Source organism: Vanacampus margaritifer, chromosome 17 (genome assembly GCF_051991255.1).
Source record: "Vanacampus margaritifer isolate UIUO_Vmar chromosome 17, RoL_Vmar_1.0, whole genome shotgun sequence".
In the NCBI taxonomy this organism is placed as follows: Eukaryota; Metazoa; Chordata; class Actinopteri; order Syngnathiformes; family Syngnathidae; genus Vanacampus; species Vanacampus margaritifer.
Window position 1 is genome coordinate 10,359,747 of NC_135448.1, and position 27,389 is coordinate 10,387,135.

At 38.0% G+C, this 27,389-nt stretch overlaps 2 protein-coding genes across 5 annotated transcripts in view; one reads left to right on the top strand and one right to left on the bottom strand.

Moving 5' to 3' along the window:
• Positions 1-968: 968 nt before the first annotated feature.
• On the bottom strand, positions 969-26,916 carry hepacam2 (HEPACAM family member 2). 4 transcript variants are annotated; one of them, XM_077549028.1, is made up of 11 exons: positions 26,485-26,916; positions 23,748-23,833; positions 20,107-20,217; positions 6,421-6,780; positions 6,056-6,343; positions 4,642-4,941; positions 2,621-2,746; positions 2,493-2,514; positions 2,375-2,409; positions 2,189-2,262; positions 969-2,099 (listed from the first exon to the last, which is right to left on the bottom strand). In XM_077549028.1, the coding sequence occupies exons 4-11, from the start codon at positions 6,698-6,700 to the stop codon at positions 1,989-1,991; spliced, it is 1,236 nt and encodes a 411-aa protein (XP_077405154.1). In that variant the 5' UTR covers positions 6,701-6,780; positions 20,107-20,217; positions 23,748-23,833; positions 26,485-26,916; the 3' UTR covers positions 969-1,988. The 4 variants fall into 4 exon arrangements, with proteins under 4 accessions (XP_077405154.1, XP_077405156.1, XP_077405153.1 ...); XM_077549030.1 differs by lacking the exon at positions 23,748-23,833; XM_077549027.1 differs by lacking the exons at positions 20,107-20,217; positions 23,748-23,833; positions 26,485-26,916 and adding exons at positions 11,623-11,725; positions 11,879-11,919.
• cdk6 (cyclin dependent kinase 6) overlaps positions 26,794-27,389 on the top strand; it is a 30,699-nt gene continuing 30,103 nt past the window's right edge. The window contains exon 1 of the mRNA XM_077549031.1: positions 26,794-27,379. The gene's annotated coding sequence lies outside the window, so the exon portion shown is untranslated. The remainder of the gene's footprint in view (positions 27,380-27,389) is intronic.

The window sequence follows — 27,389 nt, forward strand, 5'->3', positions numbered from 1 at the left end:
TTTGTTGTTTATTCATTAGTCAAAACAAATTCTTACTCTTCTGAATTGATCAAATGGGTATGCGTTTGTTTGTGCTTTGAGCCAAGCAAATCATTCAAATGACTTGCTGCAGCGACCCCTGGCGGAGAGATCTGAAACAACAACACTAACTACAACTCTGGCTTTTCCAACACGCAAGTCATGTTAATGAAGACTCTAATTTGTCCGTCAGTGTAAATGGTTGTTAGTAATGCAGTATATATTGTCCAATATTTCAATTAGTATCGGATTGAATAGCAAATACCACCGCACTATACAAGAGCCACTATAGCAACTTTGTAATTATTACCCACTTAAGCAATAATTTGGTTAGAAGCAGCAGACAAGAGCTATAGTTCATGGTTAATGAAGCCCCAGGTTATTCCCCAGTCAAATGAAGGTGAGCAAATTCTCTATAGGTGTTTATTAGGCATTCAGCCTAAGTGAGGAGCCTCCATTCAAGCATATGTTGCTATGGAACAGATGGTATGACCCACTACCAAATAGCTCACTCACAAGGTCACAAAGTAATTAGAGCTTGATTTAATAAAGTGCTTATTGCTATTCAGGGTCTGTCATGCTAAATTCTCATGAATATTGACATTCCATGAACGGCGATTAATCATTATACCACATATGGAGAGCACCTCTGGAGAACTACTTTTAATTTGATGTAGGCCTATTAATATCCCCGTAAAGTGAAAATAAACATGTCTTCTAAATTTGAAATGATTACATTTAATGATTGAAAAATTGCCAAGTATATATGGATATATCTATCTATTTGTCCAGCTCATGGATGTTCCGTACAGCGAGGGCTTTTCCACGTTGCAACAACCAGGTGCTCTAATGGACCCCCCCTGTCCATGTGGTGGCTGTCACGTTAAAACTGATAGAATTTCTATCTTGCTCTTATTAATAATAAACCAGGCAAAAAAAATAATAATGTAGACCTCTGAACTCAGAATATATTTTGGTAGTCACAGATACTTTATCCACCAACAACATGCATTTCATTTTTCATCTTCTCATGACAAGGTGCCAGCAGAGGCAGGTGGAGTGCGCTCAGCATGTCGAAGCATCCGTCTGCTCCCGCCTGTGTCTCACCATCACAGTAGGTCCACTGCATACCAATGCATCATGTCTAGAATCAAGCAGACTACTCTGCAGTAATTGCAAGTTTTTCGCAAGTGACAGAATAAGTGACAGCTGCACTTGATTTCCATGTGTTGTGAAAGTGTTCCATTTCAGCCTGATCCTATTGTAATTCTGGGTTTCAATCATAATGGGAAAAAGCCAAATAGTCATCTTTATTCAAATAAAAAACAAAGTTGGAAATACAAACTGTACATTAATTAAAAAATAACAATAATAAAAATTTTCCTCATTAAGCATTCATCTTTATCGATGCAGACAAATTCTACATTTATAGAAACAGGGTTAAGGGTTTCAAATGGGCATAAATAGATCTAAAGGAAACATCATAATCATAATAAAGCATAATAGAATATTTTTTTATATTTCAATCTCAGTATAATCTATGTACAATATTTACAGTTTTTCATTTCACTACCCAATTTACAAAAATACTTAATAAAACCCTAGTCTCATAAAACTCACTATCTTTTGGAAACAACATTAAATTAACATTTTTTTTTATTATAACATTTTCAATATTAATATTTTATCTCTCATACAAACATTTTCCCTCACAATGCAAGAAAATCCGGTTCAGGAAATCACCTCACGCATCTTCATCTTGTATTGAGTGATTACAATAAAATGACCTTAATCAAATACATGATCTGTCCTAGACTGTGGACGACAACAGTGCACAATACGATTGTGTACTCAAGTCTCTATCAGCTTTTGTGTAAACAGTGAGTCACTAAAAGCAGTGCCTTGGGCTTTGACAAGAGTCTAAAAACATACACAAATAGCTTCTTTTTTTAAAGTTAAGAACTTAAAAGTCACTTGAGCAAATTCTGCCCAGGGGTTTCAGGAACATGTCTAATCACATCATAGATTGTGGTGTGCATATCCTGTACTGACTCCAGGCGAGACAGAGATCTACATGATGCCTGCAGGACAGTTGGGAGAAAAACATCCATTTAACACCTCTTGCTGTTTTGTTTTTTTTGGTCAAATCTATGTGTAGTTAAAAATATACCTGAGCGGATTCCATTTTCCCAGGTATGGAGACAAATTCATAGATACCAAAGTCTTCAGTTGCATCCTCATGGCCTGTTAATGAACATATTCTATTAAAAGTAAGTCTTTGTTCATATGTTGTTTCATATACAGAAAAGCTAATATTCATTTGGACATAAAAGTTGTGGTAGAAGCCAAGTCTTACCTGATAGATGCGGTCGTTCCTGATCAGAGATAGGTCTGCCAAAAACAAATCTTGTCAGTGAAATATTATAAAGAATTTGCATCTGAACAACATTTGAGTAGTTTGTTTGCCTTCTTACCTTTTATAAATTCTCATGAGCACTGCATAGGATGAACAGAGGGAAATGGAAAAATAAATATGTGAGAAAGCACTAGCGAAAATGTAGAATGATGTGCCATAAATGAGTAGCAGAAAAGATATTCTGACCTCTCTTTGGGTGACAGGCTTTCCTAAAAAAGACCAGCAGCATGCCGCCGATGATGAACAAAGAACACACCGTTATAACAGCCAGTGGGGATACAGAATTATTATCTTGGATGTGCTTCTCTTTTCCTGCAAATGAACACAAGAGGGATATATTTGTTGGAGGATTTACGTTTATACTGCATTTGGACAGCGTTAGCTAATCTGTAAACACTTTGGAACTATTGGAAGGACACACAATAAACACAAAATAAATAAATAAAAGTGAAAATAAAAACGGATATAAAAATATAATTCAAATTTTAAATACAAAAAATAAATATAAACTTAAATTAAAAAAATAATAATTAATTTACGTTTATATTTATTTACATTTGGACTGCATTAGCTAATCTGTAAGCACTTTGGAACTATTGGAAGGATACACAATAAACACAAAATAAATGAATAAAAGTGAAAATAAAAACGGACATAAATATATAATTCAAATTTTAAATACAAAAAATGAATATAAACTTGAATGAAAAAATAATAATTAATTTACGTTTATATTTATTTACATTTGGACTGTGTTAGCTAATCTGTAAGCACTTTGGAACTATTGGAAGGACACACAATAAACACAAAATAAATAAATAAAAGTGAAAATAAAAACGGATATAAAAATATAATTCAAATTTTAAATACAAAAAATAAATATAAACTTAAATTAAAAAAATAATAATTAATTTACGTTTATATTTATTTACATTTGGACTGCATTAGCTAATCTGTAAGCACTTTGGAACTATTGGAAGGATACACAATAAACACAAAATAAATGAATAAAAGTGAAAATAAAAACGGACATAAATATATAATTCAAATTTTAAATACAAAAAATGAATATAAACTTGAATGAAAAAATAATAATTAATTTACGTTTATATTTATTTACATTTGGACTGTGTTAGCTAATCTGTAAGCATTTTGGAACTATTGGAAGGACACACAATAAACACAAAATAAATAAATAAATAAAAACAGACATGAAAATATAATTCAAATTTTAAATACAAAAAATAAATATAAACTTAAATTAAAAAAATAATAATAATTTACGTTTATATTTATTTACATTTGGACTGCGTTAGCTAATCTGTAAGCACTTTGGAACTATTGGAAGGACACACAATAAACACAAAATAAATAAATGAATAAATAAATAAAAGTGAAAATAAAAATGGACACAAAAATATAATTCAAATTTTAAATACCAAAAATACATATCATTTTTTAAAATTTACGTTTATATTTATTTTTTGAATTATATTTTTATGTCTGTTTTTATTTTCTCTTTTATTTATTTATTTATTTTGTGTTTATTGTGTGTCCTTCCAATAGTTCCAAAGTGTTTACAGAGTAGCTAACGCAGTCCAAATATAAATAAATATATAATAATTATATATATATATATATATATATATATATATATATATTATTTTTTTATATATATATTTTATATATATATATATATATATATATATATATATGTATATATATATATATATATATATATATTAGTCATTGTGAGTCGTTGCTAAAAAAAATAAAATAAAATAAAAAATTTAAGTCGCCATGGCTTTTGTAGACTAGTTAAACCCTAACCAGTAATCAGCAGGAACCATCGCTGAGCCTTTTCTCTACATCACCGTGACAACATATCTATGTTCCATTCGACACACTGAATCCCGACATGCTATAAAACCTTGTCAACAAATACAGCAGCTGTTATGCTCTGTTTACTTCCCCACATGCTGAACTTTAATACAAACTCCAGGCAGTGGAACCTAGCAACAGAGATTTAAAAAAAAAAAAGCACTGTTCATGTTTCATGGTAGTCATAATCAAATTTCACTTGCCTGCTGAGCACAGAATCGGTAGTACTACATGTAATAAAACCTTATCTGATTAATATGCTGAAACATACAGTATCTTAATCTCACGTGATTCTCATCTTTTGCGTTCTGCCATTTACCACCCACCTGTTCCCAGGCTGGCGACCACCAAGGTAAACTGGGTCTCGTCTTGCTTTTGCGTCACATTGTTGAAGGCACGGCACAGGTACTCCTCAGCCTGGGCCAGTCTGTAGGAGAGAACCTCCAACCGGGGGCCCTCGGTGATGACCTGCGTCGTGTTGCGCCGCTTGGAGATCCACACGTAGCTGTTGGGGGGGTTGGAATCAGCCTGGCAGTAGAAGAAGACCAGTTCTCCAGGGTTGATGGTGAACACCTCGCCTGTGCGGAGGCCTTGGTCCGAGTTCACCTCTAAATTGTACGGGCCATCTGGGGAGGACAGAAAATTGGTCAGGGAAAACAAGAGAACTGGAAATTACTGTAAATGTTTTGTGAGATGGGAAAAGTTAATTTATTGTCAACTACATAAAGATTAATTGTATCAAATGGAAGCTAAATATGGGTAAATAGGACGTACAATTAGGAGTGTTAAAATGATTCTATAAACGTTTTTTAATGGTGATAGTTTGAGCCTGGAACAAATTCTACTTACATTAATCCAGAGGAGGAAAATGTGATTTGAAATATTTCAAAATTTACTAGAAAATAGAACCAGATTTGGTTTGACTTCCACTAATATGAGAAACTCTAAACCCGACCTCAAACAAACTACCAAATTAATGGACAAAATCATTTTCTTTTTATGAAAAGTAGCAGTTATAAAAAAAATTTTTTTAAAAACGTGCTGTCACCTGTGTCTGCCTAAAAATTTTTGACATTTCAGGCTGCAAGAACTTCACTGTGAACTTGAGAAGACTTCTGTTTTCTATGTGATCTCAGCCTTGTGACTCTATTGTGTTGTTAAAGGAGCGTAAACAAAAAAAGCTTTTTAGAGGGGAAGTCAAGGCACAATTTTTTTTTTTTTTTTTGGATTAATACTCTACGTCCCATGCGCCCCCACCAGCCTAAACAAAGCATTGTGATTAATATTGCGTTTGTTGAATATGAATTAAGCAGAAAAAGCCACCTCTATCTCAGGGGGGCGGCCATTTTGCCACTTGCTGTTGACAGAAAATGACATCACAGTGCATAAGGGCTCAGGCTTGCGAACGTCACTTGACCAAACCCAGAAAGCAGGTAGGCCGTCTAATCTATCTATCTATCTATCTATCTATCTATCATCCATCCATCTATCTATCTATCATAACAAGGAGAGAATGTGCATATTCCGCTCAGCAAGGCGATTGAACCCGAACCAAACTGTGCTAACTGATAGTCAACCGTGCCGCCCTCCATCTTTAAACTTTCAAATGCAAATACTGTACCAGTTCATCTGAATAAGTTCCAATTAGCATTGGACTGTGCGATACAGCATTGACATCAATTTCCAGTCTACATTATTCCCCAAAATGAGGGCCATGGAAGTGACTGATGTTCCACTCACAGTAAACAGCGAGCTCCTCGGCCTTTCTGCATCTCTCCTGGCTAACAGGGTTGCTAGCCACACAGCGGTAACTTCCCTTGTCCTCCTTTTTCACAGGACTGATCAGCAGCGTGGATTTGTCCTTAGAAAAATGATATCTATCATTGACACCCACGAGGATATTGTCTCGGTACCACTGAAACACAACCCGTGTTCCCTTCTCCACCGAACATGTCCATGTAACGTTGGCCTTGTCCTCCACTACGGCATAAGATGGGCTCTTCTCAAGTACTGGCGTGGACACAGGAACTAAGACGCAAACACAATTTAGAGATTGCTACAACAAGTGACATGAATGAATGCATCAAACAAAAGTGCTGACTCACCATCCACAGTGACACGCACTATTCTCTCCTCTTTGAAAACCTGCCCCGACTTGTTAAGAAACTCTATATTAAGGTTGAGGTGATAATCTCCCTCATCTCGCTGGTTTAGTTTCCGTATCAACAAAGACATATTGGGCTCTTTGAATAAGATGTGGTTGCGGTACGTCATGTCAGTGATGGTGGACTCTTTGGTAAATGTCACCAGGGTGGTCCTGATGCCACTCATTGTGGTGTGGGACCACGTCCCCTGGATCTCCGCCTCGTCGAGTTGGAAGTACATCTCAACGGGCAGACGTAGGGACTTGCCCTCGACGCCGTGGCGGGTGGATGAAGAAACGTGGATGAACTTTGCACTGACATCTGTGAGTGGCAAAGAAGCAGAAGAGTATGATTTTAGTACAAAAAATAAAGTGTAGGGCTGAATTATGTTTTTTTTTTTTTTTAAGCGAACACAAGCAGTAAATTAATCTGTACTACATAAATAATATCAGATTATTATACAATACAGTGTTCCCTCATTTATCGCTGGGCTTACGTTCCCAAAAATATGTGAAATCTACAAAAAAAAAGTCAGCTTTATGTTGTTGTTTTTTTTTCATAATAGGCTGTAAAGCCCCCCACCACACACTTATACACTTATTTCAGACAGATATGAAAATTTTCTCACATTTTTCTTTTGTTTAAATAGTCTTATATTGCAAAGCTTTGTAGATTTAAAAAAATAAGTACACTACTGTTAAAAAAAAAAGCCAGCAAAATCGCGCTAAAAAAATTCCACGGAACAGCAAGGTCGTGAAATGTGAGGGGAAAAAACAAGACTGAAAGCAAAAGACTGTGTGCTTTGGTGCTCGTGACCCGGTTAACCAATCACATGGCTCGGTCAAATTGATATAAATGTTTAGCGAGTCCAATGGCAAGTTCAAATGTCAAAGAGTCCAAGTCAACTCCGAAACAACAACAAAAAAATATGTTGAGTTGGGACAGTACTACCACCCTGATTTTAAAAAGAATGAGGGGAGCCACTTCAATTGACTGGTATTTGACTGCATTCCATCCCACAATTGCGCAAAATGTATTATTCTATATTATTATATTTATTTATCTATCTGTGTTAGTCAAGCATGTTACTACATTGTGATATCCCGAATGAGAAAAGCTGATATATAAAACAGATTCATGTAATTTTGAAAGTTTTTACGGAAATATTGTATAAACTGGACATGACATACTGTAGTGTGAACGACACATCTCTTAACCGTAATTAGCATTTCCAGTTGGCGAGAAGCAACAAAGCAACTGTATCGACATATAGTTCTGCACTACTGTACAGTCCTTCTTTAACAATGTTAATCAGAGCTGAACAATATGACCTTTGTAAAAGAAAACTTTTCAATTCAGATCTCAATATCATTGAATTGGGCCTCTTGGTCTGAAAGGTTATTCAGACTATCTGCATCCTTTTCTCCAAGTTGTCCAGATCCTCAAACTGTAATGAGTTAATATTGACATAGCTCACCGCTGCCATTGTTGTGTGACGAGGACAAGACCTGTCTTTCAACCTAACACCGCACAAAACAAACACGCCGGGCTGTCTAAAGTCGCTGGATAACTGTTGATTTGTAGCACCTCGCTGTCGCCAGGGAAGCTTGTCTGCAGGTAACCCAACGCTTAGCAACACATCACATCAACAACTGATGTTTCTAACCGTGCATATACTGCGAGTTCAGCACAATAAATATGAGTCGATTATTCAGTTCTGCTGTTTTTTTCCCCCTATCCTTTATTGTGTTACATAAGCACCATTAATAATTCATCTGAGCTGGCTGGTGTCTCTTGGCAGGAGACTCTTCACAACTACTGATTGCTTTCCCCGCACATTTTTCGTCTCGTAAGTTGGGAAAGTGGAATAAAGTAGTTTTTTTGTTTCTGTTTGGACGCCAGGCTGAGAGCAGCATGTGAGGGGGTGGTGGTACTGTGAGGCACTAACTTGTAAAAAAAGACTCTCACTGTTTGCTCACATTGGGATCTTCGAACTATCCTTTTCCCTGTTCTCATTCCTCTCCAAAGTAAAAAAAACAACAATAAAATTTAAATTTAAAAATTTAAATTTAAAAATCTCTCATTGTGTTAGTTTTACACAAAGATATGTAGTCACTCAGTAACTCATTTATTAAACATGTTTATGTTAAGCACTTCCACACATTTGTATTTTTTTGTTTTCATCAGCTAAATACAATAGTTGAATAGGATCACCTGAGTAACACATATGTGTGTGCGTGTGTGTGTGTGGTGTGATATTCAAAATGATATTCATTGAATTGTGTGTGTAGTTTGATGTTGTTGAGGTTAAAGGAGAAGTCAACCCAAAAATGTTCTTAACAATGTTCTATGCGCCCCAGCTAGTGTAAACACAGCATTCGGATTAATATTGTGTTTGTGGAACACCAACTAAGTAGCAAAAAACACTTTCACTTTCATTTATTTTCTTTGGTCCTTCCTCGGGTCTCCTGACGGCCTCACGATTCTGGCTGGAAGTGTTCGGTTTAGGTGATTTTTTTTTAATAGGTTTTAGGTGAACTAATGAATACACACACACTCGCACGCACACACGCACACACACATAATCACCCACATACAAAAAAAAAAAAAGGGAGAGCAATGATGATGACATGTCAAATCGTTAAAATTACCGAATGAACAATACTGAGCTCTCCAGGAAAAAAAAAAAAAAAGTAGCAAAAAACACCTTTTAGGGGGGGCGGCCATTTTGCCACTTGACTGAATAATGACATCATAGTTGCTCACGTTCTGTTTTCTGAGTTTGGTCACATAGGAAAGCTTAGCCGTGATTGGTTGTTACCTGAAGAACCGTGATGTCATTTTCAGTCAACAGCAAGTGGCAAAATGGCCGCCAAACGAGGTTGGGTGAAAACAGGTGGATTTTGTTGTTTAATTCATATTCCAAAAAGCAATATTAATCAGAATGCCATGTTTTGACTGGTGTGGCTGCATAGAACATAATGAGTTAAATAGCAATAACTTGAAAACTTTCTGATATCCAAAATATATTTGTCAACAGTACACAGTCGGCTTTCTAACTGAATAAAGTTGTGAAGTGAAGGTCCTTACTGGCTAACATTAGCCAAAAATGTCCACATTATCATTGTCCACCCTGTCATCAAGCTCATGTTCGCATGAAAATTTTTAATAATAATAAAATTAATTTAAAAAAATCATTACATATGTCAATTCTAGAATAAACAAAATGTGTTACAAGAAGGGAAGAGGTCATCATTTTTCATTTCTTATCAATATTTACACAACCAGGTCCGATGCAAATGGCAGGAGTTTTAATTTGACATGGAAAATCCTATTTGCATGTTCAGTTTATCCGTCTTACAAATCTAATCAGATCAGGTTGGTGCGCTTATAGTAAGGAGCAACAAGTAAAATTTGGTTTGATTTTATACAGCTCCAAAATTTGGATATTCTGGATACAAGAAACAAAATATGCTGTCATGAAATGATTCGTTTAACTTTAACAATGTCATTTTTTCAATTTGTTCACTTAATAGTAACCAAAGGCAAAAATGGTTTCCTCTACTTTCTGCTCCTTGTCAAGTTCCACTTTATGATGTCAATTTATTACAACTTACTTGTTTTGGTTCTCCTTTTGGAGATCATCATAATACAAGGGTGGATCTTTTCACCCACCCCAAAATGTGCTTATAATTATTTTTTAATGAACCACAATTTATAAACAATATGACATTGCTTGGAAGATTAGTATTACCTTGTTTAATCTTACATTTGGACTCCCCTGACTTTAGCGATGTCTCGTAGTAATTAACTCAAAAATTTAATATGCTGTGAAATGTAAGTATGTTTTACACACACGCACACCTCCTTTCTGACCAAATGCCATTTCCTCCTATGTAACTCCTATGTTTCCACGCTGCTTATCGCACTGGCTTAACTACTCTTGCTGGCCGTTATGTACTAAATAATAGATGCAGCGCCCACACCCTTGCACTCTCCCAGGCCTGCAGGCAAGTTTGCGTGTGTGCGCGTTGTCACAAGCAGGCGTGCGCCTTCGTTTACACCAGCTGGGACACATTGAAAAGACCAAATGAGGAGAAGTGTGCCGAGCCCGCTGCTTAACTGTTGTCCCCAAACAAAAGTGGTCATTGTTGTGGTCATACGCTGCTGCGGTGATGGTGGCGAGTGTACCACATACACATACATTCAAGGTAATGAGGGGGGCACACATGTACTTTCAAACAATTGCAAGTGACGGCCCCATACATACACACACCTGCCTCTTATCACCTACACAACCTTCTAAGCTGTTTGGACACTAAATAAAGTCAGCCGGTGCGTGTCGAAATGCAAGTGTACCTACCACCTTGCACAGAGATAAGACAAAAAACATCTCCTTAAGGATGTCGATGTTTTCCCTCATTTTAAATCTGGGGGCGATTAAAATTTTTAGATATGTTCGCATAAGGTTTGAAATGAGTCATAGTGCAGTGGTGCTCACTTTTTAAAATGATTGTGAGACGGCAATGTTCAAAAGGCGAAGTTACACAGTGAGGATTATGAAAATCATGTGTCAATAAACTAGATAAAAGAAGTCCTACTTACATTTTTCCTTTGACTCTGTAGTTTTTATCATTTATTGTTATTATTATTATTATTGTAAAGTGATCTTGATACTTAAGAGTAGAATACCATACCACCTAAGGAATTAAGTAGAATTTTCCTGGTGGCAAGAGGTGAGAGGAAGCACTTCTAATATTTTTAATGTCATACATGAATTTTGATTTTTAACAAAACTTTATTTAAAAAAAAAAGTAGCAAAACTGCAATCAGGTGTGTGTAACTTGAAGACCAATTCCTCACTTAATTCCTTAGGTTGTATGATTGTTCTACTCTTAAGTTAACTCTCAATGTTAAGTAGAATTTTCCTGGTGGCAAGAGGTGAGAGGAAGCACTTTTCAGTTACTTTTAGCTCTGAATTTTCTAATATTTTTAATGTCATACATGAATTTTCGATTTTTAACTAAACTTTATTTAAAAAAACAAACAAAAAAAGTAGCAAAACTGCATTCAGGTGTGTGTAACTTGAAGACCAATTCCTCACTTAACATTGAAAAAAAAAATGTTCTACATCAATCCCATCATCCCATCAGCAGCGCTCACCTGTTACGAGGACCAGAAACAAGCAAAGTACCTTTCCCCTCGTGGCCTCCATGGCATCTTATCCTCTTGGGACTTGTGAGGAATGAGGGATGAAGGAAGGGAGCTGGTAGAGTGGTGACAGAGGAGGGAGGAGAGAAGTGTGACTGGTTGTGGTGACTACATTTGCCAGGGAAATGAGAGGAGCTAGTTTCGGCAGCAAGGCCCCTCCCATGTGACATCAGGTGGGGGGGGGGGGGGGGAAGAAGAAGAGGCCTACCTGGTTGAGTGACAGGACAGTATGGGCCGCACACGCACAAATAGTCCTGCCCCCAAGGCTGAGGGTTTTATTTCGTCAGGAGAATCTGAGACATGAATGTGTAAATGAATAGTTCGGTCACCAGAATGGAAGCTGAATCTATGTCATGCCCTTGAGGTGTGTAGGGGAAAATCGGGGGGGGGGGGGGGGGGGGGTTAGTTAGACGGCAAGCTTTTAAGTAATGAAATTTAGTTTCGTTACAGACTATAAAGTGGTCACGTTGTTATATGATATATTATTTTTAAATGGCAGGGCTCAATTACAGTACTGTTAATGTGGCTTGACAACATGTTTATATAGTTTTCACCCCTAAAGGAAGTGAAAAAATATCAAGACAGGAAGAAGAGAAGAGAAGATATATGTTGTCATTTGTGACAATGGTGATGGAATATGTGATGAAACTTGGCACGTATTTAATGAATTAAGCCATTGTTGGCAGTGTAAATGAACGCCTCATTTGGTGATGGCACCATGGAGAGAAAACGAACAATCAGGAGTGTGGGTTCATATAACACGCACACTTGCACGGCACACTCAGAAATGTAGGAATAGTAACAATATGGTACAGATACACATATTTCAACAGTATAACAGGTTGTTGAGTTTTTTTTTGTTAGTTTTACTTTCCAGGTCATCATCAATCCTTTATTGACCAAACAGTGGCATCTTGACATTTTTAAAGTCCCTATAAAGTGAAAATAAACATGTCTTCTAAATTTGACGCTACAAATAAGACTGACACATTTAAATGATAAAAAAATAATAATAATAATAAATTGGCAAGTATATAAAATGAGGCTTAAAAAATCATCAAAACATCCTGCTATTTTCTCTGCTCTCAAACCACGCCCCACTCAACTGCCATTTGTCAATCAAATAGCATGTCTATAACATGGAAAAAGAAATGCTACTTTTCCTAACATCTTTGATAGCCATGTAAATATAATTGCTGAAATATAACCAACCAGGTCATCACAATTCTTTTCCACGCCGCTACAACGAGGCACTCTAAAATGGCCAAGCCCGTGAAAATCCCGTCCACACATGGGCTTGTAAAGTTGAACTTTTTCCATTTTCTTCCCATCAGCCGAGGTCGTGTCACACGGTACTAATATAATCAAAACATCTCACCCTCGAACACCAGTTCAGTTTTTTTTTTTCTCTGACGCATAGATGACATTTCGAGATCTTGTGAAGTCAAATTTACCACCTGTGGGTATTTGACTTTAGAGGTTCCGATTTACATAACTGCAAGATATATGCAGGCTAAAGTAGAGTACATTTTATCACTTGGTATCATTAACATGTACAAACATTTCAAGGCAATTCATTGATGCATCAATATAAGTACAGGGTGTTGGGAATTTTAGTGGTTATTAAAATATTTATTAACAGACCATTTCAATACAATTCAGTGGGCCTAGTGAATTCCATAAACATGTCTGTTGATAATAATAATCATAATAATAATAATAATAACTCATAGTGGCGCAATAGTAATTTCAGTCGCAATTTTATGCTTTTGATTCGAATTTGCATGTGTACCTAATGAAATGTCTACTGAACGTCTATCATATTGTTTAACTCATAAGGGAATCTGGAAAACCGTACCTCACCCTATTCAAGCAATATCTACAGTATTACTTTATGTGGCTTTACTTTATGTATCTTTAAAATGTTTTCTGATATCATTTGTGTATTTGTATTAAGTACAAGCATAAAATCAAACTGTTGAAAGCTATTTTTGGCTTTTTTAACTGCGAGTTGCAATTTAACCAATAGATGGAGTCATTGCATCATTCCCAATCATGTACAAAAAGTCACCAAATCACCATTGCAACACTTTAGTGTTAGTTTATTTAACATGCTTTTATGGCACCACTTCCCAAGTCAATTGGCGATGAGGCAAACTGAAGTCAGATTTGTTTGTTTTTTCCAAATTGTGACGTCAGTGTTTACTGCTCTGAATAGGTTCAGCATCTACAGCAATAGATTGGAAAATAAATATTGTTTATCATTTCATCATTTCCTGATCTTGTGATGCCTTGAGACTAGATATAACTGCTAAAAGGAATGTAGTGGACGTTCTCTACTTGCTTTTTTTTGGGGGGGGGGGGGGGCATCATGTGACTGTAAAAAACTAAATAATGTCACCGGATATTCTTGAGGTTATTTGTCATTCTTTTCAGCTAATTTCAAGATGTTAACAAGATACATGATCCAAGTCAGTTTTTTTTACTTGAGTCTTTAGTTGAACTTATCAGAAGGACTCATCCCGTTGACTATAAAACAGCTGAAGATTCATCTTTACAGTGTTGTATAAGCAACAAAATGCACACCAGGTACATGCAATGTGATATTAGTTTAGTTCTTATTCAAAAAAAAAAAGGAAGGATTTTGAGAAACACAAATGGAACCTAATTATGTGACCTTTTGACTTGGCGACAGCCTAAGAAACAGAACAATCCCAGTATATAGTCGATATCATACAGTATTGTGTTTAAATAATCGGCTTTGTTGTTTCAATATCTTAAGACTGAAATAACCACTCAATTGTTCTATGACTCTCATCGATACACCCAAATGGACTAACACAACTATTGTGCATTTTATCAGATGTAACACAACGTGACCTGGCGTGACCACTCTCCGAGAACCAGGGCGCCAAAGCTGAGTCACGCACACGCGACACAACCTCAAATGGGGGCCCTCTTGCAGCACTTGGAAATGTCACTTTTTCCATTTCTGCTGCCACATTTCGCCACTGCTCCACTTGACTGGACTGCATCGCGCTCTTCATCTTCATTCTCATCATCCTGTCATGTCTTTATGTTTGTGGTGCAATGTTTTCATTTGACGTGCGTGAATGACACATTTAATTCCCTCAGTCTTCATAAGAAGCACTATTTGTTTTTTAAAGGGATTTTGTAAAAGCATCCAAAAGCAATTTCCACAACTTTGCGGCTTGGGCCAAGCACATAAGGTCAAGGTACCCACTTATTTTCAGTCGCATAATTTACAGAATAAGTAGCGTGGACTAATTAGTGGCTAGCACTCACTCGGTTCAATTTTTGTTCATGTGTACTTTATGTTTAAGCCAGTCAGCATATATCCAATGTTAGGGATGGGCGAGTACAGAAACTACATATCGTCATCAGGAAGATCCCCGGCCTTATATCAAGGTATCGGGTACTCATGGAGGATATTGATACCAGTCACGGATACTTAAGGCAAAGTAGTATCTGACAAAAAAAAAAACTTCCTTGCTACACTGCAGCCATTTGACACAAGTGAGTCATCATGTGCGTCGCTGTAATTGTGGTAATTAAAATGACATGTAAGTACTAGTGGCATCGGTTACTGTGAGCACTCAAGAGTGAATACCATTACTGGTATCAGTCTCTAAAAATGTATTGAACATTCATACCCAATATCATACAATAAACCGACAGAAGAAAAAAGTAAAACCAGGAAATTGAAAAAGATCAATTTTATTTAACTCTCGAATTATTGAACGCTAGTGTGCCATTCAAGCTTTTAAAACTATCTAAATAATCCAATGTTTCGCTAGTGGCTAGCTGACTAGGGCAATAACGAGTCAACTTTTATGCTATGCTGGTGACTAACCGCTAATCAGGTTTTGAGTCTCCATACATTTGCACAAGACAGTGATCATTTCCTTGACAATTACGTCAATGACAAACAAAAAAGAGAAAAATTCACAAAATCCAATCAGAAGAAGGAATGAAACACAGGTGGGAGATTTGATTTCATGTTCAACTATGTTTACATTCACTGTGCAGCTGTATGATTAATCTCAGGCAATGTAATATTAGGTGAAAAGTTACCAAATTTGAAGTCGGCGGAAGTTGACTAAAGACACCGTTGTGTTAAATGTGTCTTGCGTGTTAAACTACAGTTACAAATAGGTATAAAATAAATATATGAAATATATGCTGAAGGAAAACATCGACTAAAATTGAATTAAAACTAAAATACAATCAGATGACTAAATTTTGACTACGTCTTTACTAAATAACTAAATAAAATTTCTCGTCAAAATGAACACTGGTCCAAGAAAATAAGCTCGTTTTGGATGACAATACAGGCTAGCCATGCTAGCTCCGGTTATTCAACAAAGAATGAGGGCAGCGTTATGAAGTAACGCTCCATGCCTTTTTTTCTTTTTTTTTTAAATCATGATATAATTTCTACATACTTAGATGGTTTTCTATCCTAATGTATGAATTGATTCGACTCAGCTTCCATCGCATATAGTCGACAACTCCAAATCTTTAGCCTTTCAACCCTTAGCAGCTAGCAGCTAAAACCTTTTTTCTCTTTTGTGAATTGTTCTCTCTCGCCATCATTCCTGCTCACTGGAAGCCTTTGGCCTCCATCTGCAGCCACTCAAAGCAGACACAGCACAGCAGCCCACATCAAGGCCACGCCATTGGCACGTGTATGTGTCTGTATGTGGCGCAGTCATTACAGTGGGGCCACATTGGGTGTCATTGGCCCACTGTTATACAGACTCGCATATCTTTCTCTCTCTGACAAGTGGTATACAGAAGATAAATACAGCTGTATATTTTTAACAAATGGACTTTGATTCTTCTGCCTGAAAGGACGAGCGCATTTCCAAACACCTCGCAGGCGCTCTATCAGTCACTCTTCAATGAAAACTGAAAGTGTCGTTGACGAGCGGATGTCACACTTCTTAAAATGCTTTTTGGCTTCCCGTACACAAATGTTACCCTCTGCTTGAAAGGGATTTAATAACAGAAGTAGCTAGGCAGCAAAGAAAAGGGGGTGGGGATATTTGCATGGTATGTGAGTGATTTGATTGGATGGCAAAGTTCTATTCACACGCTAAGATTTATAACAGAAGGAAACTGGGAATGCTGGATGCACATGTTGTGCAGCGTGTGTGTGTGGGTGGGGGGGTTATTCATGTACATGCTATGCACTTAAGTTTGCACAGGAATGAAACTTTGTTGACCGCCGCACCATTGAACCTTTGTATCTCCCTCAGAGGAGGCGGCTCCTTTGCTCTCTTGAACCGAGTGCCTGACAGGAACTGAACTTCATTCATAACAATCTGGAAGTTTGAAGTGTGTGTCAACATGCAGTGAATGTAAGAACAAATGCAGATGTTACTTAGTTTCACTTCTTTCTTGAATAGAACACACACATGCACCCAGCTGTTAGGTTTAGTGTGTTTGTGTGCATGTGACACTGCCTGGTGGAAGGAGCCTAACCCTTTTAACGCATTCCATTATCTAGCGCGGTGAGCGCCCACGCACTCATCATGTGACCCGTAGTCAATGACAGGAAGTAAGCCAATGTCAGATCCTGCTGTCTGTAACCCAGATCCTCTTCTGTCACCAGTCAAACATGCACTTGAAAATATCATTTTTATTGTCCATTAAAAGCCAAGTCGATGAAGCATGCTTGACTCTTAAAGGGGAAGTCAATTCCAAAATGTTCTTTACGATAGAATAGATAAACACTGGTTAACTCATTTGCTCCCAAAAACTTATAAAAACATTCTATTTTTAATATTGCCATGCTCCCAAAAACATATTTTGTTATGCTAAAGGATACAGAAGGCTTTGATGCAGCCTCGGACCCGAAGAGGTCGCTTAAAGCAATGGTAGTTATTGCAAAAAACGATCAGCAGGTGGCAATAGAGTATACGAGATCAACCAGGGTTATGTTGCAAAAAGCTTGTGAATAATGAAGAAACGTAGCTATATTCTAATGCTAATTCCTGCTAAACGGAAACAGATACAAATATACTTTTTTTTCCTGATGAAGGAAGAGATTCGAATCTTTCTTTTGAGGGATTTCATGTTTTTAGAGCAGTAGAACACAATATTATGTGGGCCTTGCAAAATCCGTCAAAATCCAGTAAACCGGCCGGGAGCGAAGGGGGTTGCTTCAGTGAAAATGGCTGTGAGTGAATGAGTTAAATAGTGCGCTTGTGGAACTAAGCAGCAAAAAACACCTGTTTTTCTTATTCACAGAGGGCGGCCATTTTGTCACTTTCTGTCAACTTAAAATCGCATAGTTGCTCAGGGTTCAACGGCCAATCACAGCTCACCTGTATTCTGAAGCTGAGCCATGATTGGTTGCTACCTGAGCCCTGAGCAGGTGTGATGTCATTTTCGGTTGACAGCAAGTAACAAAATGGCCACACCCTAAGATGGATAAAAACTGTCCACAAATGCAATATTAATCAGAAAACTGTGTTTAGGCTAGTGAGAACATATTATTGTATAGGCCTATAAAAAAAATTGTCAATAATATGCCCCACTTGTCTAAATATGGTATTCTCTTTTGGTTAGTATTGCATTAGTGGAATATGAGTTGTGCAGCAAAATCCAGCAGTTTTTTTATCCATATCAGAAGGCGGCCATTTTGCTGCTTGCTGTTGACTGAAGACGACATCAATGTTGCTCAGGTCTCAGGTAACAACGAATCACAACGCAGCTTCAGAAAACAGGTGAGCTGTGATTGGTTGTTGCCTGAGCCCTGAGCAACATTGACGTCGTCTTCAGTCGACAGTAAGTAGCAAAACGGCCGCCTTCTGATATGGATACAAAACTGCTGGATTTTGCTGCACAACTCATATTCCACAAATGCAATATTAATCAAAATGTCATGTTTGGACTATTGAGGTCACATATAACATATTATTATCAAATAATGTTTAAGGTTGACTTCCACTTTAACAGTAATTGTCACCAAGTAAATGTTTTCGAGTTGCCGCTCACTCACTTTGGCTTGGAGGTTCTATAAAGAAAGAGCAAAAACAAATGTTCTCACATAGAGCAGGTGTAGCACTCAATCTCTTATTGTGCGAAATGTGGAGCAAATGAGTTAACAGCAAAGCCTTTAAATGTGAAATTTGTCAACTCCAGTCGCGCTGGTGTAGAATGTCTTAGTTAACATTTACCACGGGCATAGAAATGAAAGTGAACATTTATTCCGTCGCAGCATGGACTCCTTAATTTCCCTGAAGACTGAGAAACGCAAAATGCCTTTCATCCAACACACACATTTGAAAAATTTGATGTTTACCTCAGTGCAAATGCCACAAACCCCGACTGGTGTCTGAGGGCATGTGTTTGTGTGGCTGGTTGCACGTGCATGCATAAAGAGTTGAATGGACACAGCCACCTCTATGTTCGCTCCTGCAATAAACTGGCTGCTAAGACACACTGCCATCACAGGCTGAAAAATCAGTCCTCCCTTTGCTCAGGTCTGTGCTTGTCCTTTATGCTTCACACCATCGTAAAACACGGGATAAGGGAAAACAACACTGTACTTGCCACCAATAAGAGGTAAAAGGGGGCATTAATCTTACTTGCCTACTTTCAAGTATAGCACAACCGGCCTGCATGCTTTTCAGATTACTATAGAAGTCAGACACATGCAAAAAAACACGCTTAAAGGAACTCATGGAACACTGTCTTTTTTGAAACATCTCAATAAAAATGTATTGTTTTAGCCTCGTGGAGAAAAAATAAATTGCACCTTTTTTTCATTCCCAACTATCCAAAACTGCTTAACTTATTCCAGGAAATGTGCAAAAAATATACACTTTGTAAATTTTATTTTATATGACCCCTATTAGTAAAATAAATAATAATAATAATAATAATAAAGGAATTAGGTCACAAGTGAACATTAAGAAAAATTCCGTCATAATATTTGATTGTTATTATGTTTGGTTATTTTATATATATTTTAATTTGTGAGAATTTAAAAAAAAATCTAACCAATTAATTAATTACATTAAATCAATTAATCTATTAAAAATAGAAAATACATATGGTAAGGGGTGGATTAGGGCCTGACCAATATTATTTTTTGTTTTTGTTTTTTCCCTACGCCAATGCAGATTCCATTATTTGGCAGGATACAATTCAAATAACTGATGAATCGACTGATTAATAAAAAAAAAAAAATGTATTAATCATTAAATACATTTTTGGGGTCACTTACGATATGAAATACATGCAGAATGTTTGACTGTTTTACGATAGATGTTTAAATGTCATTGTCTTATGTTGTAATATGTCAATGCATGTTTTAAAAAATCATGTTTTCATCACTCAACATGAACCTCTGGGGGCTCATGTGCAAATACTGGAGGACAAGTGTGCAGGCAGTCTACTCACTTCAGCGTAATGCCCAGTTTTCCACAACCCCCTTTCCAAGGCTGAAGGTCTGCCCACATGTGTCTTGGCGGTTCCCACAGCACACTATACTGATAAGAGATACCATAATTCCTGTAAGAAAAGAGATGAGTGGATAAGGATGTGCGATATCGCAAGACAGAGGTATTCTTTGTTTTGAATGTAAAGGCCACAACCATCTGATGTAATCAGGGAGAGGTGCGAAGAAAATAAAACAAGCAATGTTGACCCATCGGTTGATTGACTATGAAATATGGTTGATGTAATGAATGAAAAATTCCTTAAAGGAATCATCGCAGTTTCAGTTAGCTTTCAAATATCTTAATAGTAACATGACAGTAACATGTTTTTGCCAAAGTGCACATCCTACGTATTGTCATGTCAACCATTCAAAGCTTTTCAGGTAACAAAAGATTTATGTGGTTGTAAAATTTCCCACTTGATGGATGAGCAGGCATACCAGATTCCAGACAACCAAGTAAATTCTCAAAGGGACATTTCAGAATGTTCGAAAAACAATAAGGTACAACAATAGCAAAAATGTATTGTGTTTTGACAGGTTGTCTTTGAGCACAAAATAATGGATAGCCTGTTAGTTACTCTCATCTTTCGTCAAAAAAAAAAGTTTGTTTCTACCTTATTCCGTTTTTCAGTAATCAATCAACTATAGAAAATGGTTAGTTTCACCTCTGTTTTGAAAAAAAAACGTCTTTTAACGTCTTTGGCACTCCATAGGATTTTACTAAACGCTATTTAACGTTTTTGGCAGTCAAAGAGTTAAAAATATCGCGAGTCAAACACTAATAGTCACCAAAACAAATTACAACAAATTATGGTAGCATGCTAGCCCTTTAAGCCAGATCTACCATGACTAAAGCATTTCTTTTATTTATATCCCCTGAATTAATTAACCAGTCCCTAAAATGTCATATCGACTGACAGAATTTTTCCCAAAAATGAATTTACCTGTTGAATTTAAAAAAAAATTGACATGTCACTCATTCATACGACGGTGACAGAGAACAAGGCTAAAACATGATTGTGAACGTCACGTCAACGCCTTCATTAATCACTAAGCAACTAATCTCTTCTATCATCTACTTGTTGTCTCATTGTTTACCAGCATCTGTAGGTAATTGAACAAGCGACGAGCAGCTGTCACTTAAACACATGAATAGAGTTCAGTGGCCCAGAGGCATCAAAGTGGATCAGGCAGAGGAAGGACAGCTGGACCCGAAGGGACAATAGCATTCTCAGTTAATCATTAATACTCTTAATGAACAGCAGCTAGGCCCTAGAGGTTCTTTTGCCAGTCCTTCCAGAATATTCCGCCTGGAACAGGAGGACGCCAGCCAGCAGCCTGGGCTTATTAAACCGACACTTGTTGATTGAGTTAATGGGGATGCAGGAGATTTCGACTACTGAGTAATGAATGACATGAGCTCTGCGCAATTAATTCCTTTTTCACAGTTAACAAAAAAGCCAAACACACATTTAACATCTGCTCTTTGTATTCAACTGGAGAGGATGTAATTATCATTTATTCCTAAGGTCAAACAGTTCACATTGTTTACTTAGACAGGATCCTGGTTTTGTTTAAATAATTAAAGACACACACTATAACCACAACGTTAGGCATACATAAGACCACACTGAACCTCTGTGGACATCTGGATTTTCTCAGTAATTCCAGTATACATTCAGACTGAAGAACATTTAGAGTGGGTTCGCTCTAAATGGGTAAATCGCAGTTTAAGTAACGCATTAATAACCAAGCAAGAAATTTGTCCAAACTGAATGAGATTATTGTTATGACAACAATGAGTGCATAAAGGAGCTAAATGATTATGAATGTTGGGCTGGACTGTTGTATATTCTTAGCTTTAATTTATACTGTTAGAGTTAATTTTTTTAATACTATTTTTAGGGGTGTCTTTTTAATTTATTTTTTTTATCGCAACTAAATGCATGACTTCAATAGGTAACTCATGATTAATCACAAATTTTACATCTGTTCTAAATGTACAATAACATTTTTTTTTCCTAAAATTTCATACTCATGTTAACATAAAAGTGGAAAAAAATTAAACTAATAGAAATATGCCTGCATCTTTTATTCATTGATGCAGTAATGTCATAATAATTCACAAAATTGAGTTCAAATTAAAAAGATGTACTGCACTGTGTGATATTGATTTGTGTTGGTCATTTTTCTGCCACTAGATGGCATAATTGCATTTGTAAGACGGTGAAAGTTCAGCGCATTTTTCTTTTCATATTAAGAGCTCTCTAACCTTTAAAATGAAGTAACTTGTGAAATTCTGCACATTTTTTTTAATTGTAAAATTCAACTTGACCCCGGTCTCTACAAATATATGCATTATTATTAAATTTATTACTGCCAAATTTTGACGTGGACATGTCTGCTGTGTTGCGACTGGAATTCCCCCAGTACAGGCTTTCCAACTAAGGGCGGTCATTAATCGCGTGTTAAAAAAAAATCAGTGGCGTTAAAATAACTTTACGCGCTAATTTTGACACCCCTGCTATTTTTATTTTTATTTTGCAGTGGTTCAAAACTGCACGTCGTACGGAGAGATATTACAAATGTTTTGATTTGTTATTTGGCAACCAATCAAACCATTCATTCATTAGTTGTACCTAATGAAGTGGCCAGTAAGTGTCCTGAGACATTTCTAACACGATTACCAAGTGGTAAAACCAGAAGGATTTGGTGTTACTACATTGGTTACCATGGCGACGCAGCCTGCAGCTGAAAAGTAAAACACCTCCTTGACACCACTACACTGTCCCCCAAATACTTCTTTTGACCACAATTTGTACGTATTCAACCACAGATAAGAAAAACTATCACGCCACAATTATTTCACCGAATGAAGTCTGAACCTGACCAACCTGATCTGATAATTAGTTGATGCCATATTCCACTCACTTCAATTATATCATTCAATAGGCGCTGCCAGCTCATCTAATGTCTTCTGTGTCTAACTTTGCGAGCATGTACAGTACGGAATATGTGTGCGAGACCTTAGTGACCACAAGGATTTGTATGTGTGTGTCCAGCTCTGGCCCTCCCCATCTCTGGAGGCGGCAGGTGTTCCTGTGTCCCCGCAAAAGAGCAGGTTTTTATGTCGCCTCCTCAAGCTAGTGGCTTGGTTGTCATAGCGATGGCCCAACAGAAAGAGGCTTGTGTCTGGGGGCCTGTGCCGGGGAGGAGAGAGGGACAAGGACAAGGGAAGAAGAGAGACGGGGCTTTGCGTGCGCCGCACACTCGGGGACTAGACAAGAAAGCGGAAGAGAGGAAATCAAGTGAGGGGGGGGGGGGGGCACAATACAAGCCCCGGATGGTCAGCTGGCATCATGTCAGATTTCGGCATAAAATGAGATCCCATCTTAAGTGATTCTTATCAACCAAGTGACGTGATTAGATTCCTCACTCAGATGTGACAGGTGTCTGCTTAAGAGACTTTTCACTCTACCTGTTGCCGACCCCGTTAAGTGGCCCACGGATCAATCTCATCTGTTGTCTGTATGCATGTGTGCGCGTGCGTGTTGGTGTGTGCGTGTGTGTGTAAGGAGATCTGGGAGCGACTGCGAGTCACCTGCCCCTTGTTGGCTTCTCTGGTCCCCCCATGGGAGGCTTGTAATTCTCTCTTGGCTGAGCTGATGAGCAGCTGCCACACGCACACTGACAACAAAAAAACAACACAGGGATACAATCAAACACAGAGACACAAATATAGTGTACTTGCACTCCGATTTAACTGACTAACATTTTTTTTTTAATGCTACAAACGCAGAAGAAATGTATTCTCTTTTCTTTGGTCCTTCCTCGGGTCTCCTGACGGCCTCACGACTCTGGCTGGAAGTGTTCGGTTTAGGTGAACGGTATGGGATTTTTTAATAGGTTTTAGGTGAACTAATGAATACACACTCATACTCACCCACATACAAAATTAAAAAAAAATAAAATAAAAAAGAGAGAGAGAGCAGTGATGATGACATGTCAAATCGGTAAAATTACCGAATGAACAATACTGAGCTCTCCAGAAAAAAAAAAGAAATGTATTCTCTGTTTTTCACTTGTGGGTCAGTAACCGGGTTTACATGAAGACTTTTTTGTCATTTGGATTGATCCGAATGAAGATTTACAGCCAGCTGTTTACATGCGACGTGATCTATTCTGATCTGCCCTTTACATGCTCCAGGTTCATCAGATCAGCCGCGGGACACGTGGAGCTCCGTGTAAACATCACGTGATTTTTCAAGACAGAGTTCATTCATCTATTTTGCAAAGTACTAGTTCATCTTAATAATAATGGATTTTTTTCCCCCCAAGTACTTTAAAACAAGTTCTCCCGCTGCCTAGTATATTAGTCTTTGTCCTGACATTTGGATTTTTGTCTCTTTTATTGCCGCTTCCCTTCTCTCCTCTACCCTTTTTTATCATAATCAAGGACTTCAGCAACAATGATCGAAGTGAAGCTGTTGCTGTAAGGATAGAAAAGGGGATCCGTCCATCTGTTTTCCTTTCTCAAGGTTTCTTCCTTTTGTTCTCCTTGGATAGTTTTTCTTTTTTTCCCCCTAAATAGTTTTTCCTTGCTTGGTGGGTTTTGTTGATTTGTGTGAAATATGTACCTGTGAAGCCACTTTTTTTTTTAAACAAATACATTTGGCTTGACTTGTTTTATCTGCACATTTGCAAATCTGAATCCTTTTTAATACGTGTTTTAATTTTTATTGGATATCTCAGCAATCCAGCATGCATCTAATGATACTTTACTTAATGCAATGTTGCTATGTGAAAATGTGCACTCAGCACATTTTTAAAATTACATTTATATAAAAATCTAAAGGAGTGGCTCTGTCAAGCAACATTCCTCCACATGAGGGACGCCAGTGGCAGATTCTCACAACACAGGCTGATTTGCCAGATGAGGCCTTGCAGCGACTTGCATTGTGATTCATAACTGTGGATGCGAACGTTTTAGATTTACGACAGATTTTGACTGACCATACACATTTTCACCTTCACTGAAATGACTTTCCCTTCGTTCGGATTGCAACCTCTGTCAAGTCTTGCTGTGGCGATTTATGTACATTTGGTTCACATTTTTGGATTAGCTGTGAGTTTGTGGTTTGGTTTGTTCTGTCCATTTAAAACAAGGCAGACATGATATATCATTCACAAGAAATTGCCAATTCTAAGAGTTTCACACGTTCAAAAATGAATGATGAAGATAAAGACAGCGCGCTCCCAAACGGCTGCCTCGTTCCTCTCTCTTCTCCAGAAAGTGATTCCCTTTCACAAGATAAACACAGACTGTGGAAAGTTGATACAAAATATATTACTTTGTCAAACACTGACATGGTAGTTGATGTGGGTTATGATATCCAACACTCACTTTCAGAATGTGTTTGCATAAACGTTTTAAGGTCCCGTTACCACACACAGCGAATATAATTGGTTTGTTTTGTAGCCGAAGAAAAGAAGTAATCATGCTAATATATTCAACCCGAGGGATGGCTTTCAAAGCGGATTTCACACAAACAATGATGACAAAAACTTAAAACTAAATTTCCACATTTAAAGTAATTGGCACATTGTTTGCTTGTGTCTTTTTTTTTTAGGGCAAATTCATTAACTGTGCCTAAAAAGTTGGGAATTGTAGAATAACTCAGCACAAGAAATCAATCAAGCGACTTGTTTGTCCTCATGTGTCTTTCCTGGTTATCTTCTCATACAGTAAATGCTTCCATACAGTTATGATAATGCACCTTACACGCTTGTCGCTGGCCTTTCATTGAGATAATCTGACATCAGGCCTTGTCATGTCTCAACTTTGTCCAGCATGAGGAGGAAAATTTGGGGAAAAGCTTACAATATAGATGATGAATCTTTCATTTAATTTCAAAACTGTTTTCTGACATAGTTAACCTGTAAAGTATTAAATAACAACAGTTTTTCTTTCACATTTTAGGAAGGAGAAAATTGTTGAGTTGTACTACTTGACACACATCATCTCAGTTGTTGTCCTTATATATTGACTGTTCATCTTGGGTTATCATGAATGTAAAAAGAAAATGTCACAGCAGAAGGGCAGCTAAGCCCCTTACATATTGTGATTCTAGGCCCTTTAAAATAGCATTTACAATTTGCATTGAAGCACTGGGGACATGTGTGACATTTTTTTACATGGTCCCCCAAATCCTTGGTGACAGCAAACTGTCAATTGTCATCAATACTTCACAGACAGTGTAATTTTTTTAAGTAAATGTGTAGGACTACTTGGACCAATGCGTGTTTGTGTGTGCTCAGGCTACTGTTGCAGCACTTACTGTAGTCCAAATGACCACCGGAGCAGAGTCCCCATGTCACAGATCAAGCCCCGGGCCTTGAACCTGACCCCTTTGGGACCATCCAGGTTGAGCTCTCCACATTGCACCCCCCGCTGGCGCATTGTTGCCGCGGGAGCTCCTCAATGGCTGCGAGGGGAGATAGATAGTGTGGCCGTCCATCCAATAAACCTCCACTCTCCCCTCCCCGACCCCTGCGGCGCTCCCGAGTTTGACACGAGAGACAAAACCCGCCGGCGAGGAGCACTATGAATGGTAAAGCACCGAGGAGGCCGAGGGGAGAGCAAAGAGGAGGCGGTGAGCCTTTGTAGTCGGGGAGGAATGCGGAAATGTCCCCGCTCCGTGTCAAACCTCTCTGAAGGGGGTCAGGCCACATTCAGCCGGCGTGGGAAAGCCAGGCGGAGACGGAGCTCACACGGCCGAGCGAGGCTGCTGGTGCATGGGCCTGTTTGGGGGATATACGGAAGAAAAAAAGGGGCGAGAAGGGGGGAATCTAAAGAGGAGCGTGGCTTTGGAGGGCTTGTATCACGCGTTTGCCTTTGTCCTACGGACCCCCCCACCCAGTTGTAGGCAGCGTGTGTATTTGTGTGTGTGTGTGCGTGTGTGTAGCTTTCGAACAACCCTCCGCCTCCACCGTCGTCGTCGCCTCCTCCTCCTCCTCCTCCCCCAGTTTGAGTGTCCCTGCCTGTGTTAGTGCAGTTTGAGGGATGGGGGGTTAGAGCATGCACCGTCCAACAGCTACCTGTGTGGCCCCCGCATGGAGGACAGTGGACAGGGATGCGTTTGAGCGACCCACTTTTCTGTCGGAGACCCGAGTGCCTCCTCACTTTATCGGACATGCCGACGTTGCGACATATTGTTGACAACATAAAACGAGGTAAACACGA

Bases quoted from the DNA above. Each gene is read 5' to 3' on its own strand.
- hepacam2 (XM_077549027.1), bottom strand. From the start codon at position 11,674: ATGGAGGCCACGAGGGGAAAGGTACTTTGCTTGTTTCTGGTCCTCGTA. The intron at 4,942-6,055 runs GTGAGTGGAACA...TGTCCTCCCCAG, and splicing joins CGAGGAGCTCGCTGTTTACT to ATGGCCCGTACAATTTAGAG. The intron at 2,747-4,641 runs GTGGGTGGTAAA...GTTCATTTGCAG, and splicing joins GGTCGCCAGCCTGGGAACAG to GAAAAGAGAAGCACATCCAA.